This window comes from Homalodisca vitripennis, chromosome 8 (genome assembly GCF_021130785.1).
Source record: "Homalodisca vitripennis isolate AUS2020 chromosome 8, UT_GWSS_2.1, whole genome shotgun sequence".
In the NCBI taxonomy this organism is placed as follows: Eukaryota; Metazoa; Arthropoda; class Insecta; order Hemiptera; family Cicadellidae; genus Homalodisca; species Homalodisca vitripennis.
Window position 1 is genome coordinate 29,132,104 of NC_060214.1, and position 16,823 is coordinate 29,148,926.

The following is a 16,823-nucleotide window of genomic DNA, read 5'->3' on the forward strand; positions in this document are numbered from 1 at the left end:
TAAATAAGAATTACTCACACTCTTGCTTAACCTCAGGTTCTCTTACTCATGAACACTGTAAAATGCACGATATATGAATAATTCCACTCTAATAATATCTTAGGACCCTACCTCATTACGTTAAAAGTGCTCTCACTAAGTAAACTATGATCTTCGACTTTGGAGTCCCTCAACATTGATCTAAAATAGTTTAAATGTAACTGAAATCGTTAGAGCTATGCAAAAAAAAACAAACAAAATGTTGCGAAAAAATTATGGGCAAAGCCTCAGACATGTGCTAGTATTTTATATCAATAAATATTTAAAAACTAGTAAAACAAAGTCGAGAGTAGTTGACTAAAACAATACTAACACTAGTAACACAGTACTACATAAAACTTAAAATCATATCGCCCACTTTAATGTTCGTTTCCAATTTAAAACTGTGCATTTAATTGAAAACGCGCGATTAAGCATACTATAACATAATAGTATGCTTAATATTGAATATTAAGCATACTCATAATATTGAATAACATCTTTTATTTCTATTTATGCTTCCAAGACACGCATTTTGTTTTTATTTGTCTGTTGCAGATGCTTTGAAATGAGGAATGATTTGTTGAATATTGATAATTCTATGGAGTTTTATGACCATTACAAATATTACTTAGCGCAGTTAATAGGACAGTATTAGTAGTTGAAGGTTACTTTGGATATTTTACAAACAGGTTCATACAATCTGCACTGGTTTGTCACCCAATTATCACCCAGTCATCTCATAAAAGTGAAAAGGGTAAAAATAACTTATAATAGGGTGTAATTATTCAAGAATGTGTAAGTTCATAATCAATTCAATGACAATCATTATCTAGATACTGTTCCCAAGTAACTCGCTGTTGCACTACCAATTATAAAAGTATACAATAATATGTCAGCATTTTGCAAAATATTAAGTATTGGTGACATTAATAGTGTTCTTGGAAAAGGCTCAAGTTTTCTGTGAATTATAAATACATAAACGGGTATAACTATTAAGAAACGTTTGAGCACTGGACTCAGTTTTAAGTAAAATAGCATTTTTATACCAAATACATTATATTGCATGCAACAGTCCCTGTTGCATAATTTACAAACCTTAAATATATTTAGGGCTCAAAATATAGTATTTCAATAATCCGAGGCATGTACTCAAGCGCTAGTTTCTCTTAAATTCTCAACTGGGAACGTCTTAAATAATGCTGCTTTATTCAAATCGTCATCATATGAAGTGAACGTATTGTTTTAATAATAACAAAGCATATTTTGTTACTAATATAGCATATATAATATTAATATAAGCATATTAATTTGAAAAATAAGTAAACATAGCTTATCATTCAACAATATACTACAAGATATAGAATTACTGATCGTCAATATTAACTTAATTTTTATTTAAACAAAACCAATACTTACTCTTGAATTTAAGTGACGCGGTGGTAAATTTGAAACGGTTTGGTTTAAACTCCCCTTTTGAGGTCTAGATTGAGTAAATAAAAAACCACTTGTTATTAATTTTACAATGCTAACCTATTACGTTTAATATTATAATTTGAATCGTAAAATTAAATAAATAATGTTATAAATATAATGTAATTGTAATGTATATAAATATCAATGAAAAATAAAGGAATGTAATTGTACGTGTGAGTAAGAAAGTTAATGTGTTTTATATATACATCAATAGCTACTTGGGTCTTTGACTGTAAAACTTTGAATAAATATGAGGAAAGAATATACAAACTTATGATAAGTAAATCCAAGGAAACTTTTTGAAGGGGTAATTGAAAGCAAGGTTTTGTGAAAATGTCGTTTTAGGACATAAAAGATTTTGGACTCAAATACACCTTTCTTGAAATTAATGAACCGTTCCCTTTTATGTCAAACCTTCCCAAACAATCTCAGGAAAGCCTTTGCTTTTTGGTACCAGGAACAAGATAATTCTTTATTTTAAAAATTACCTTCATGATAAATTCTCTAAGACTATAAATCCTAAGTGTCAAATAATTTCTAATGACTTGATATTAAAATTGAAATTTACTGAGAAAACATGATTAAACTTCAATACGAATATAATAATATTGCATATACGGATTTTTATAAACACACCTTTAGTTAATACTAATAATCTGATAAAAATATAAACATTTCTAAGGATAGTCTCCAAGATACATTACAAAAGCTCGTAAATTGTATATTATGTCAACCTCTATAATACTTAGTATTTTTATGTAAAAAATATGTTTATTGAAATAATTATCTTATAAAGTTCCCGGATATGGAAACAGGGAGAGTTAAATTAAATCTATATAACAATTACGTGAACTCATCCATCTAAAAATAGAAACAACATCCTTTTAAAATGGTTTCGTCGCATTGTACGTAGCGTAAAAAATTAGTAGTTAGATATCCAAAATATCAAAATTTTCAAGTTTAAACAAGTGTAACACAGTACATGATTTTCCTGTCAAAAGTGCCATTTTCAGAATATTTTTCATATAATATCGACAATTTTTAATGGTGTACCATATTTATAATCATTTTGCTGAATCGCGGTAGGAAGTAGGCTCTCTTTGTTAACTAGACGCGGTGCGTGGACATTGTTTTGTGGGTTAGACAAGAAAACAGCTGATAGAGATGTCTACGGTGATACGTTCCTGACCCGGTTGGCTTGAGAGAGGGCGCAGTCTTCGAGTGTCGAGCATAGCGTGCAGACGTCCAGTTTGGAAGCAGTAGTTCTTCCTCTAATCCTATACTTTTGGGATATAGAGTAAATTTTACTGGGTGTAATTTAAATCAAGTTTTTAAATTTCTTTAAGTGCGTAATAGCTTCCTTTCAGCCTCCATAGTCTTCAAAGTAGTAAGTCCCGTACCAGCGTTTAGTTTAACACCTTTTATTTTATACTGTTGCGTTTAAATTTCTAAAGTTTGCCATATTACAGAGTCTGAGAATTAATTCAAATCTTTTGAAGTATTGTAAATTAGATTTTGATCGTAAAGTTAATATCAAGTTTTGTGTTATTTTGATTTTGAATATTTTGAGAAAAGAACTTTTTATTTTATTTTGTTAATTTAAACCATTTTGGAGAAGTATACATTTTTAGTTTCATTTTAATTTTGATCAGACTCTTAATTAGATTTGACGGATTGAGAGAAGTTTTGAAGAAAGTCAAATCAAGATTTGTAAACTTTGTTAAATTTTTGGGTGAACTTTAAATTTGGAATAAATTAAGTATTTCCGAAAAGTCGTTCTGATTGATAGAATATTAGCTCCAAAGTCAATTAATATATGTACTATAATAACGGTACAATGGTGTGTCGCTAATATATTCAGTTTTTTACCTTACAAAAGTGTAATAGCTTTAATTCTAATTTTTTATGGTATATGTGGTATAGTATCTTGTTTTAAAGAGCTTTGAAAAATAATTTTTTATATACAAAGTGAGAGTTCAAAATTGGTTTTAAATAATGAACACCAAATAAATATAGCTGAAGACTGAACCTAACTTGGACTAAACAAGTAACCAGATAGAACTAACAAGCCTATATTAAAAAATATATTACTTTAACCCTCTAAGTGGCAAGCGACGTCTGAGACGTTCTATTTACGCCGCCGTGACGTGGCAAGCGACGTCTTAGAAGTCGCTTCACATTGCCGCTTATTGCTAGGCAACCGATAATTATTTTTACGCCTAGTTTGCACAGTTGCGTTCACCACTAAATTTCAAATACATTTCATATAGTATCATCAACATCACGATGAAATAATCAATGGTACTAACTGAAATAATCCTAAGTTTTCTCCCGCGGTCTGTGGCAAAACTAGCTGAGTAGGCCTACGTGACTGTTTCGTTTCTCTTGGCTTGTACATATAGCTATATATTTTCTTTATTATTATAACATTGTCTATCTTTTTGGTTTGTAATAAATTTGGCATTGTTTTTACGATCTTGTGTTAGTTTGTTTATTCACTGTTTCCTGGTACCAAATTTAATTTTCAAGTTTGATCACAAACAAAAAACTAAAAATAATAATTTACTGTAATAAACTGATCTGGTAGATCTGTAAAAAAACTCTTTCTCTTCAAAGTAAAATATAGTATGCAAAAATTCTACAGCATTTAGGTTGTTTTTTTACCAGTTTCAACAAAATAACTTTTTTTGCTATTTTGCAAAATTTTTTATTTTTTTTAATTTTTAAATTTATTTTTTTATAATTTTCAAACTTTTTCCTTTGTTATTTGTAGGTAATTATTGTTTCTACCTTTTGTATATAATGGATTTTCTGTAACTATGTGTTTGTTATTTTTTACAAAGTGTCAAAGTTACAATTTTAGTTTGGTCAATCAAAATTTTTTGGTTTTTCACATGATAAGTCCAATTCAGGTTTCAAGAAATCATTTTATTTTGTCATAATATGAAAATTCAACTCTTTCCGAAGAATTCAGTATGCAACATGACTAGGTTAGAGTAAAAAATATATTTTTGGTGAATTTTTAAAAAATACTCTTCAAAGTGGCCAAAAAGAGCTTGCCACTGTGGAAGTTTAGCATTGCCACTTCTAGGGTTAATGTATTTACTCAGCATCCATAGCGTATGTAAACTGTTAAATTTGGAAAGTGTTATTCAGTTGTGCCTATATTACATAAAATCTCTTATTACAAGACATTTAAAGTATTCTTAAAATTCTTACAATTTACCTTATGAGCAATAGTATTGATTTAATCCTTTACTTCTATCTATAATGTTAATTAAAAACGTATTATTCTGAAAAACTTTTAAGCTCTGTATCGACGAGCTTTAAACTAACGGTAAGCTATTGTTAACTTACAACTTTCTCTGTTACTGCTTTATCTACATCTTATGTGTTTAAATATTTAATCAAATCATTATTGAAAAATATGTACTGTAGTGATATGATATAAGTATAACGCACCAATTTTTAGGATTATCTCGCAGATTAAGTAAACATGTAAATAATAATTAAAATTTATATGGTTTAATTCTAAGCGTTTGGTTATGAATAATTACTGAGACAAAAAAGACCAAAAGAACTTAAGCAGTAAGTATTCACCGTTGATGAGTTTGTTCATATAAAAGAACCAGAGATTTGCATGCTAATGAAAGGTTTCCTTAATCTTTTATGTGAATCTTAATTTGAGACTCCCATAAAAGACATATAACTTGTAAGCGATAATTCCTTAGAAACCTTTTGCTTAAATCTGAAGTTTCTAACAATATAAACCGGATATGGCGTGAGAGTAAGCTTTCTTTTGAAATCTTTAACTAAATGACAACTACATCCTTCGTTTTAAAAGCAATAAATAGGTATTTTCCATCTTTAAGTTACAAGGTACTAATATTAAATGAATAATAGTCGGTTGTAAATTACAATACAGAGTGAGGCACCTAATGTGTCCTAAACGTATAATAGGAGAATGATTAGAACTGTAAAACACGAATTATGTTCCCACCCAAATCACAGAGAGAGATGTTCATCGTATCTTACGAATATTGTTTACCAAAGCTGATAGTTTCAAATCTAAAAATTTTCAAATATAAACGTGTGAAATATAATACATACTTTTAATTAATCCTGTTGCTCTAGCCGACATAAACACTTTTACAAAGTTGTTAGAAATACATTATAGTGATTCAAATTAGATGATCAAAACATAAAGAGTTAGAACGAATTTGCATTAAAACGAATATTTTCTATGAATGTAAAAACAAAATATACAGACAGGATGATCTGGAATGTATTCATTTCAAATGTCATGTCACTAGGATATATATTGAACCTCAATAAAATCTAATACTAAACAAAACTTAAATTTACATAACTGGAAAGATTCAAACATCATATTTTACCTAATTTTAAGCGTCATTGAAGAAGGAATGGTTTTTTTGTCGAAACCATATGGTGGTTGAGTGATAACTAAGACAGCTGATTTTTAATTTATAAAATTAAAACGTATCCAGCACTACTGGTAAGTACATCGTATAAAGTATTATGTTAACTACGTCTTCACGCAAACCTCTGGACCATTGAACAACCCTGTAGGCTATATTACATGGCCTTAAATCACTTTCAAAATAACACTTAATTTTGTGATTTTAAAACGATTTAAAATTGTTGAGCATTATAGGCTTATAGGTTATCTTAACACATAACACAGTGGTATATGATCTTAAAACATATTACATACCGAATTACTTTCATTGTTTGAGCATCTTATAGGTGTAATATATACAATTATATCAGCTAGTAAAGAATAATTCAAGGTGCATTCTGTAAACTTATTGGTATATATTGAAAATAAAAACACTGTTCTAAATGTATAAATTTAAATAGAGAAATTTCGAAGCTATATAATGCAATTTAATATACAAATAGCGATGTTAACATGCTGTTTCCGAGCATTATCTGATTAAACGTGGTATTGTCACTGTTACGGTACGTGTCACGTATCGTAAATCAGTTAAACTGTTCCGTGTAATTTTTAGAGACGATATGGAATTATACATTGTTTAGCAAGCCTCTAAATACTCCTATTACCTCTAAATTCACTTAAGTGATAAAACCGGCCTGCCAGAAACACCAAACCCCTTTCAACACTCCGTACAAACACTGTGAGAGGTTAGAACCTTTTTAAATTTCACAACCCAGGTTGGGATCCACAAATTGATCTCTTAAGCACACATTTATCAAGAAAATTTACATAATTTGAAGCAACAGACATTTTGCTACAATTTACAAATGGTTGATGGATTCACTGTGTGTTAATAAACGATACTGCAGTTCTTATATGCTTTAATGCATATAAGCTGACAAAGAGACAGTCTCAGGTTAATTTTGGCTGCGGTAAATTCTATGCTGGTTAGTGTTACTCCAGGCCTGTGGTTCTCAGCGGCCCAGGTGCGGTAATGATTTGTGGTAGCTGAGGGTGCCTATTACTCCACTATGAGGTTTTATTAGTATTTATCCTTCTGCTATAAGTTGAAACTTTGAAATTTTGAGTGATTGGAAAGTTCCTCACACCTTATCTTTATTAATCTAAATAATTTGCATGTCACGCACAGCTGTAATATAAATAATAAATGTAACATAATATGGTGTACAAACCAGAGAAGGGAAAAACTGGTATTAGTTAAATACACAACATAGTACAATATTGTTGTTTGGCTTACCCTGGGGCTTCGTGCTGAGTCGACTCATGGTAAAGTATCTTAGGCAAGTAATCTATGACAAGGGGCCTTAGAAAATAACGGGCCAACAATTTGGATACCAGCATTATCGTACCAAGTATTGAGGGTCCAGTACCTTTGGTTGGCTACCTCTCGCATCCAGTGGGGTTCTGAAAAGCTCAGAACCTCATGTTGTGACGGTTCTCGTCTCTATTGCTATGGGAGGTAGTTTCTTCACACCATTAAACGCTGGGGAAAAAATATTCATCTTCGTGCACGTTATCATTTCTCCCGAACTTGATCAAAAAGGTTCAGCAGCTGTTGAGGGTAAGCTTGTCCATACCGGTAAAAAGTAACTGAACTACAACAACGTGTTCAGATTAACTAAAACAGGTTAAGACATAGCTGGCATTGCTATGTGGTTTGTTATCATGAACAAACCATCCATATTCAGAAACACACAAACTCTCAGTGTAACTTAGTTTCTCATTTGTCTAACATTCAGTCTAGTGATATTATTCCTCCTAGCCTAAACTCCCAAACAACTAGACATAGGCCTAAGTTAAAAAAGCGTATGAAAAATTATAGCTCAGACAAGGTAATAGCCTCTATAAATGTTCAATGTTTAAGGACAAAAACGGAGGTTCTATCTTTCTTTATATTGGAAACTAGACCAAATATACTGTGCATTTCAGAGCATTGGCTAGTTAAAGATGAAATTGATGTGTACACCCAAATTGAAGATTTAATTTTGGCGGATGCCTATTGTAGACAGGAACATAAAAATGGAGGCACAGCAGTTTATGTTAATAATCTTAGATATAAAAAACTTAACCTTGAACAATTTTGTAAAGAACTAACTTTAGAAATTGCCGCTATTGAGCTCTTGGACTCTTTAATGATCATCATGTTGATTTCCCGCTCTCCTGATGGTGATTTTGATGAGTTTATCCAACTTCTGGACAAATGTTTTACTTTTCTTTCTCGAAATAAGAAAAAACTTGTGGTCTGTGGTGACTTTAATGTACACCTGGAAGAAAAATCACGGGAAGAGAACATTTTTACAAACATGCTCATTAGTCATGGCCTATCCCAGGCCATTAATAAATAGACCACAATCAACGTTTAAATTTGATAGGAATTAACACTTTTAGTGTACGGAAAGTGTTTTAAAAACAAGTGGTAGACACTTTTGAATATCAAAAGGCAAATTTAGGAGAACACAATGGGGTGCTTAATGCAACAAAATGTTGCAAAAATTAGTATTTTTGATGGTCACATGCATCTTTTTTTAAATGTAGTGTAATAATTGTTAGGCCCCTTTTTATAACCTTAATTTTTGTATGTTGAAAGACTGGTGGCAATTTGAAACATTCTCCCTACATAAGGAATTTTTTTAAATATTTTAAATCAAGCATAGATATAATTTGTTATCATTTTACAATTCTTGATGAAAACATTAATTTGCCGAAAGATAAATATAAGGTGGGTGGAACTAAACAACGAACGTAAATGCTCCAGATTGAAAACAGTATTATTTACGAGTAACTGGCTGACACAAAAAGTTAAAATTTATGAAAGAAATGCCAACAATCATGAAACATTGTTAATTGTTTCTATGGTAATCCATGTTAAATATTTAGTCAAAATTCGAAATTGAAGCGTAAACATGCTACAACGTTTAGGTCCAATTTTATTATACATATACAGAATTCCAGCTGTGCCCAAACTGTTCTAAATTGCCCTCCACAATGATTGATAGTCAGTTAAAGAGTTGATATTAGAACGTCGAGCAGTTTTACCCCATTTTAATGGGCCAAGAAGAATGAGCCACCTCTGGTTCAAGATGGCCAGAGGTGATTGTATGGTTCCACGCTGGAGAGTGGATTACAGTAAAGGATGGGAGGATAGTGAATCTTTCTTCGTCGTAGCGCTCTGCTGATCCCAGGCTCCATGGCTGACAGCAGTCGTGAAATCCCTCGTCTGGACACCATTCTTCGTCGTAGTGCTCTGCTGATCCCAGGCTCCATGGCTGACAGCAGTCGTGAAATCCCTCGTCTGTACACCATTCTTCGTCGTAGCGCTCTGCTGATCCCAGGCTCCATGGCTGACAGCAGTCGTGAAATCCCTTGTCTGGACACCATTCATCGTCGTAGCGCTCTGCTGATCCCAGGCTCCATGGCTGACAGCAGTCGTGAAATCCCTCGTCTGGACACCATTATTCGTCGTAGTGCTCTGCTGGTCCCAGGCTCCATGGCTGACAGCAGTCGTGAAATCCCTCGTCTGGACACCGTTATTCGTCGTAGTGCTCTGCTGGTCCCAGGCTCCATGGCTGACAGCAGTCGTGAAATCCCTCGTCTGGACATCATTCATCGTCATAGCGCTCTGCTGGTCCCAGGCTCCATGGCTGACAGCAGTCGTGAAATCCCTCGTCTGGACACCATTCATCATCGTAGCGCTCTGCTGGTCCCAGGCTCCATGGGTGACAGCAGTCGTGAAATCCCTCGTATGGACACCATTTTTTGTCATAGCGCTCTGCTGGTCCTAGACTCCATGGCTGACAGCAGTGACAAAATTATTTGTGCGTCTGGATTTTGCAGTATTTTTCACATATGTGCAGCTGGATCTTTCAAAATTTGATATAAAGGAGTCGTCTTAGTTTTGTAACACAAGACTGAGAGGTGGTGGAGGGTTGATGTTCATGTATATTTCTTTAATATTGTAAATAAAATTTGGAAAACTAATTCTTGTGCTATTTTAATGCGTAACTTCTAGAAATAAAATATTGAGTAAATAGAGAAATATCAAGGTTTACACAAATGTTTTCAGATTGTAAGAGCAGCAATGGCCTATTTCAAATTAGAAGTATAGTCTCTTACACTCTTAAAAAATACAGTTAAATTATTTTTTTTTATTTCCGGGCACTATGTTAATCTACAGCTAATTTTGAAAGGATAATACAAAGTTTGGATGTTTCAAACTCGTATAATCTAATATATTCAACTAGCAAGGTATGACTATACACCTATCAAATAGCTCTCTTAAAAGCTATTTTTTTGTACTTAAAAGTTCGGATTTATCTTGGATAATTGAGAAGTGGCGCCAAAAATAATGTTCATGGCGTTTTGTTACATTTAGTATGTCGTTGTGTTCTGCCTTTACTTTAGGGTATTCCAAAGTGTCAACCAATTCTTTTTAAAACACTTTACGTTTAAGGAGAGTTTTTTTTTTTTTTTTTTTTTTTTTTTTTTTTTTTTTTTTTTTTTTTTTACAGAGGGCCAGGTTTCCTAGGCCTGGTAGTTGCCTCTCAGCCATCCGGCTTATTGTGCACCCTCTCCCAGGTTTAAGCTGTATCAAATCCCAGGCCTTTACAAAACCATGAGATCTTCTGAACAATGCTTTCCTGTTCCAACCCCTCTTCCGTATGCATAAGAACACCTAGGGATCTTGAGCGTTTGCTCTGTAATGCCGGACATTCAAATATGATGTGCTTGGCTGTTTCGTCAGCCTCGCCACATTTCCTGCACAGTGTTTCCTGAACTGGAATACCTATTCTGTTCAGGTGACTTCGGAATATCCAATGACCTGTAATAAAACCAGTCACCTTTCTGATCTCCGTTCTACTCATTCTAAGGGCATCTGCTGCAATGTTCCTTGATGGTCCCTTGAGCATCCGCTTTGCTTGTACATTCCCCTCAGTGTTTCTCCAATGTTGTAGGTGTTTGTTAGCCATCCACTTGGTAACTGATCTACGTGCTAAGTTATATGAGACCCCACACGTTGGTTCAGGACCGGTAAGAAGACGGTTGGCTCCCAAGTTAGCGCAACCGTCTGCCCCTTCATTTCCTGTGATTCCTCTATGTCCAGGCACCCAAGTTAGAATAACTTTATTGGTTTTCGCCAGCAATTTCAAGACCTTATGGCATTCCCAGACTGCCTTCGAATTACAGTCATGGTTGGCCAAGGCCTGCAGAGCAGCCCTGCTGTCCGAGTTAATGTAGATGTTTTTGCCTTTGTAGCCCCTTTCCACATTAACTCTTGCACATTCTGCAAGGGCTGTAACTTCAGCCTGAAAGACAGTTGCCAGTTTACCTAGGCTAAAGCTTAAGTTAACCCTCGGTCTGGCTCCCCAGAGCCCTGCCCCAGTACCCTTCAGAGTCTTTGACCCGTCCGTGTACCAGGTTAGAGCCTTCTTCATGTAGTCAGGCTCACCTTTTGACCATTCCTTCCTTTCAACAATGTTGACTTGAAATGGTTTTTCCCAGTCCGTAACCTTTGCCATTCTGTCAGACATCATTTCTAGAATATCCAGTTTGAGAATGTCAACGATCTTGGAGTGCTTACTAGCATGGTGATAATGCCAGTTCCCATTGCACTTCAGTCTGTAGGCAGCCATCCTAGCCTCTCCTATGACGAATATGTCTAGGGGTGGGAGATTTAGCACTACTTCCATAGCAGCGGTTGGTGTTCCTCTCATGGCACCCGTTGTCCCCAAGCATGCCAACCGCTGTACCTTTGACAGGTTTTTTGCGGCAGTCACCTGTTGGACTTTTGGCCACCATACCACTGAGCCATACACCATCATTGGCCTAATGACTCTGGTGTACAGCCAGTGTGACATGTCGGGTCTAAGCCCCCATGTGCATCCTACTGCACGTCTCACCATCATCAATGTAGTCTGAGATCGTCTGATTATGTATTCCAGATGACAATTCCAGGTGAGTTTATCATCCAGTTTGACACCTAGATATTTGAACTCCCTGCTTAACTGTATCTGGCCCCCACATAGGACTGGCTGTGTGATTTCCAGTTTCCTTCTTCTTGTAAATGGTATCATGACGGTCTTCGAAGGATTTACTACAAGTCCTTCTTCGTCACACCATCGCTCCACAATGGCCAGTGCTCTCTGCATCATTTCCAGACAAGTTACCTTATGCTTACCTCTTATGAGTATGACAACATCATCTGCATAGCCTTGAGCATACATACCCTGTTCATTCAGAGTCCAGAGTAAGTCATCCACAACTATGTTCCACAGGCTTGGTGATAATACACCTCCTTGTGGACATCCTCGCTGCGTTTTGACCTCTCTTGTGACTCCGCACAGAGATGCCTGTGCTCTTCTGCTCTTAAGCATGTTACTTATCCACCTAACAACAGTTTTCTCCGTACCCCTGGATGTAAGCTTAGACACTATAGAGTGAGTACTTGTATTATCAAAAGCTCCTTCTATGTCCAGGAACACTGCTAAAGCTATTTCCTTTTGTTCAATAGCTTGCTCAATCTTGCCAACCAGACAGTGTAGGGCTGTTTCACAAGATTTACCTTTCTGATAGGCATGTTGATTTGGATGTAAGGGACGATTGATGAGGACTGTGTCCCTTAAATGCCTATCCAGAACCTTCTCCATGGTCTTGACAAAGAAGGATGTTAGGCTTATTGGTCTATAAGCCTTTGCAACCTCATAGGAGGGTTTGCCTGGCTTCGGGATAAATATAACCCCAGAGAGGTCCTCCAAGATGAGGGTATGACTCCTGTCGCTAGACTAGTTCGAAACAGTCGTAGGAGCAGGGGTATCACCAAGTCCCCACTCTCCTGCAGTAAAGCGGGAAAAATGCCATCGTTACCTGGTGATTAAGGAGAGTTACCGTAAGTGTACCTGTTAGATAAACCTTTTAATAAAATGAGCAAATTCTTATCAAATTTAAACTTTGATGATTGGTTGATTGATATCTCATCACTGACCTGTGATGGATGTGTTTGATAACAAATTAAATAGCAATGTCAGCTATATTTTAACCTTTTTTTATTAATCTACACATGTGTTTGTACGTTTCGTTACATTTTACTGCCATGGTCATGTGTATCTTCATCAACTCTGAACCTTTCTGAACAAGTGATAAGTTGCTCATTTAATAATGTATTATCAGATTTTTTAGTTAGTCAGTTTTGTGCCGTGTCCTTGACGAGTATTCTTGTCTGTCAAATATTATGTCTTTCACAAAGAAGAAGCTTTCTCGATGTTGATGGTAATAGGGTTTTAGGTAAATGTTTGTAGGACTACACAGCTGCTGCTGCGCTGTACACTTAACGCTACCCGGACCGTGAACATTATTCACGAAAGATTTAACAAAGACTTGCTAGTCGTGTTCGTGAAGTTAGAAACACACAACCGGATTGCAACAAAGTGAGCTAGCTCACTAGGCCTGTAAGGAATGAGTACTCAGGTCCTTAGGACAGTAAAAACGCACCCATACCGGATTTCACTACATCAAGCATTGCATAGAGATGACTTAAAAATGACTGATAAATAAAAATTAAATTTTATTTATCAGCCCGTGATAATATGCACGAAGATTGATATTTAAGTTCTATGGTGAAACGAAGCAACTTTTCGGAGCAATGGAGAAATGAGCAGTCATAACATGAGGTTTTGAGAATTTTTGAAAATCCCACTGGATGTGAGACAACCAACCTTAATACTTGGTGTGATAACCAAATTATTGGCCTTTTTTTTTAGAACACTTGCATGGACATTTGTGTAACAACTTCTCTGAAGTGGTGCTGACAAACTGTTCCAGTCAACTACCCCCCCTCCCCCAAATCCTCGGATTTAATGTCCTAAACTACTACTTGTTGGGGGCTTAAAATACTTGGCTTATGCATCAGGATCCAGGACTCGAGAAGACATGATGCAACGAATCCGGGCTGCCGTTCAATCAATAATGGAGAAGAGTTCTAAAGGGCTATAGAAAACTTCTGTTTCTGGGTAAAACTCTGTTTGCGAAACAACGGATTACAGCTCTGACATCTGTAAATGAGGTTAATTTAATAACACCATTGTCAGGCCGAAACAATTAGTACCTAGATATTTGTAGGAATAATAATTACACCGTGTAACGGAAAAATTGAAAAAGTAAAAATTCAATTCACTAAAACCCTACGCAAATACAGGAGTTCAAAACTCTGCGGTGCAAAAACCGTTACGAAAATTAGTATTTATAGCGCCAATATAGTAGTATATATTGAGGTAGACAACCCTTATGCGATGTATGGCGGCTGAACCGAGAAATCTACCATTTTAACGAAATTTCCAAAGTTCAACCCCAAAGGATTCGGGAAAATAATATTTTGCACCCAAATATGCCCCAAAAGGCACTTTTAAAGGAAAGGGGTAGGGGTAATTTTTGAAAGATTTTCAAATTTAAAACTTCGTCTTTTTGTACTGCCGACCTTTTGCTCGGCAGTACAAAGTACCCCTTTCTCAATAAAATGGAGCCTATGAGAGTTGATCAGATGCTGTAGTATAGTGAAAATGGTTTTCTAAGCTGTAGGCCTAAGTGGATTTTACATAAAATGCTGTATTCTCTCAATTATCATTATGTTATTTGGCTAACTATTTCGCTTGGCAATGTCATCTTGAGCCTCAGCCAGCAACATTGTTACACTTCTTTTGTCCTTAATTCTCCAAAAAGAGTAATTTACCGTAGATTTTGTTCTTGGAAATGTTGGAATTTCCTACCTTTCTTTTATTTAACAATCCGTGGAGTAATTTGTCGGCTCAATGGCACAGTATGGCGAAGTGACTTTTTGGAAGAGAGCGCACAGAGTCTTTATTATTGCGCAATTCGTGAGGCCGAGCCACGTGTACGTGTCCCTGGTCTGGCGAGGCAAGGTCATCGGCTGGGGGACGCTGGTGATGGATGGTGGTGGTGCCGGTCTTCCTACAGAGGAAACTAGAGGCCAATTTTCGGTGGCCATCAGGACACAATCAAACCTTGATCTCTAAAAGTCTTGATTTTTACTTTGCTTTGGAAGGCGCATGCTTAACGAGGGATAGCTCTTAGTTCTTTCTGTAGGATATTTATAAAACTTTTAGAAAACTCTAAACGTAGACCGTTGTTAAACATTCTTAGTTGACAAGTGAACACGATCGCCCAATCTGTCAGACATTAATAGAACTATTTGGAGGGAAATTTAAAAGCAGACCGCTTTTGCGACCTGAGCTCGTCATCGTTCCGTTAGGCTCGGCCGCTGCGTGACTAGCTGGGCTCGTCAGTGGTCCGCAATGGGTTAATTGAATATTTTTGGAATTTTATGAAACCAAATTAGTCAATACAATCTGATAACCATATATGTGCTTTCTGCCGTTTCTGTGGTAAGTTTATTACAGAAGATACCATGTTACCATATTCAGAAAGTAAGTGTACTGAGGCTCTTACGACTAGAGGGATTTTTTTTCGACACGTTGGCTACACTGCTGTGTAGTCTGATTCCTCTCAACCACAATGAGACCAGTTCTAGGTCACAGTATGTTGATAACTGTTGACCTGACAATACGTTTAGTGAAAAATGTCAATCCAATCTCCTGCCAAGTGCGAAACACGCAACGTTATCCATTATCTTATTTAAAACTGCATAATTCTATATAATGGAGCAGAGAAATTTATCCCCATGGATTTTGTAGCGTCTCAAAACCTCTTTTCTAGCGTCCACTCGATTCATGTTGTTTTGTTTGGTATGTCAGCTGTTTTTGTACTCGCTGTGTGGATAGTTTCTGATATCCGAAGGTTTCTGTGATGGTTTCGCGTAGCAGAGATTTCATCCATCATCAATCTGCGATCGTTACAGAGCACATTTTCAATTTTTCCAGAACTTCAGTCACAATTGAAGGTCTTCCACTCTTCTGATTATCATGCTCTGTCGTATGACCGTTTTTAACTCTTAACACCACTTGAACACACTCGTATGATTCATAGCTTTATCCCCATAATATGCAGTTTTTGCCTCATATAAACCTCAACAGAAGTTTTTTCTTCCAAAAAATATAACGAGTGTATTTCGCTCTTTGTGGGATATTGGATTCACATTTTTCACGAAATATAAAATCTCATCGACAGTTCTCAATGTGCGGAAGGGAGGAATCAGGCTACACGGCATTGTAGTCAACTTGTCGAAAAAGTATTCCTCCAGCCATGAGAACTTCAATATACGTACTTTCTCGATATGCCTAGTATTTAACACAAAATTGCAAACTTAAGGATAACATTTTTACTCTAAATTTTGTATTCTATTTAGTGGCAGCTTTGCAGGCGACAGAGTGTCATGAACTAAATGTGACTGTCCGCACACTACCCCTGACTGACCCCAGTGAATGTCACCTGATCGTGAGGCTGTCACCCTCTACGGCTCTCAACAACGTGCAAGTTACTATCACAGCCACCCCACCACTGGCTGCAGTTCCAGCTACTCATCATCTCCCCAGTTTGTGTGAGAAAGCCTATATTTAATGCTAATAAGGACTTGATACTCGCTTTGTCTACAAGTTATAAAAAACTGTTCTTTTCTCATTTCATGGACTTGTAATTTATTTAGGTAATAAATATAAGTAAAAAAAGTAGTGTATTCAGATTATCAATTCGGGGACTGTCTCATAAAAAGTACAGGGCTTAGACCTTTCCTACTTTTCCTATTTTTAATTAATAGGATATCCAGAATACAGTATGTATTGATTGGCCAACAAACCTACAAAACCAATAAAAGGTATTTTTTTATCTCAGAAGTGAAACTGAGACACAGAATTAAGTGAGGTTGAACTGTTCTTTGTTTGACCTC

General features: G+C 35.7%; 1 protein-coding gene across 1 annotated transcript in view; it reads left to right on the forward strand.

Moving 5' to 3' along the window:
- Positions 1–16,823, forward strand: part of LOC124367459 (protein PTHB1) — a 59,369-nt gene that overhangs the window by 16,415 nt on the left and 26,131 nt on the right. The window contains exon 8 of the mRNA XM_046824284.1: positions 16,287–16,478. Within this exon, the coding sequence (XP_046680240.1) occupies positions 16,287–16,478 (192 nt within the window). The remainder of the gene's footprint in view (positions 1–16,286; positions 16,479–16,823) is intronic.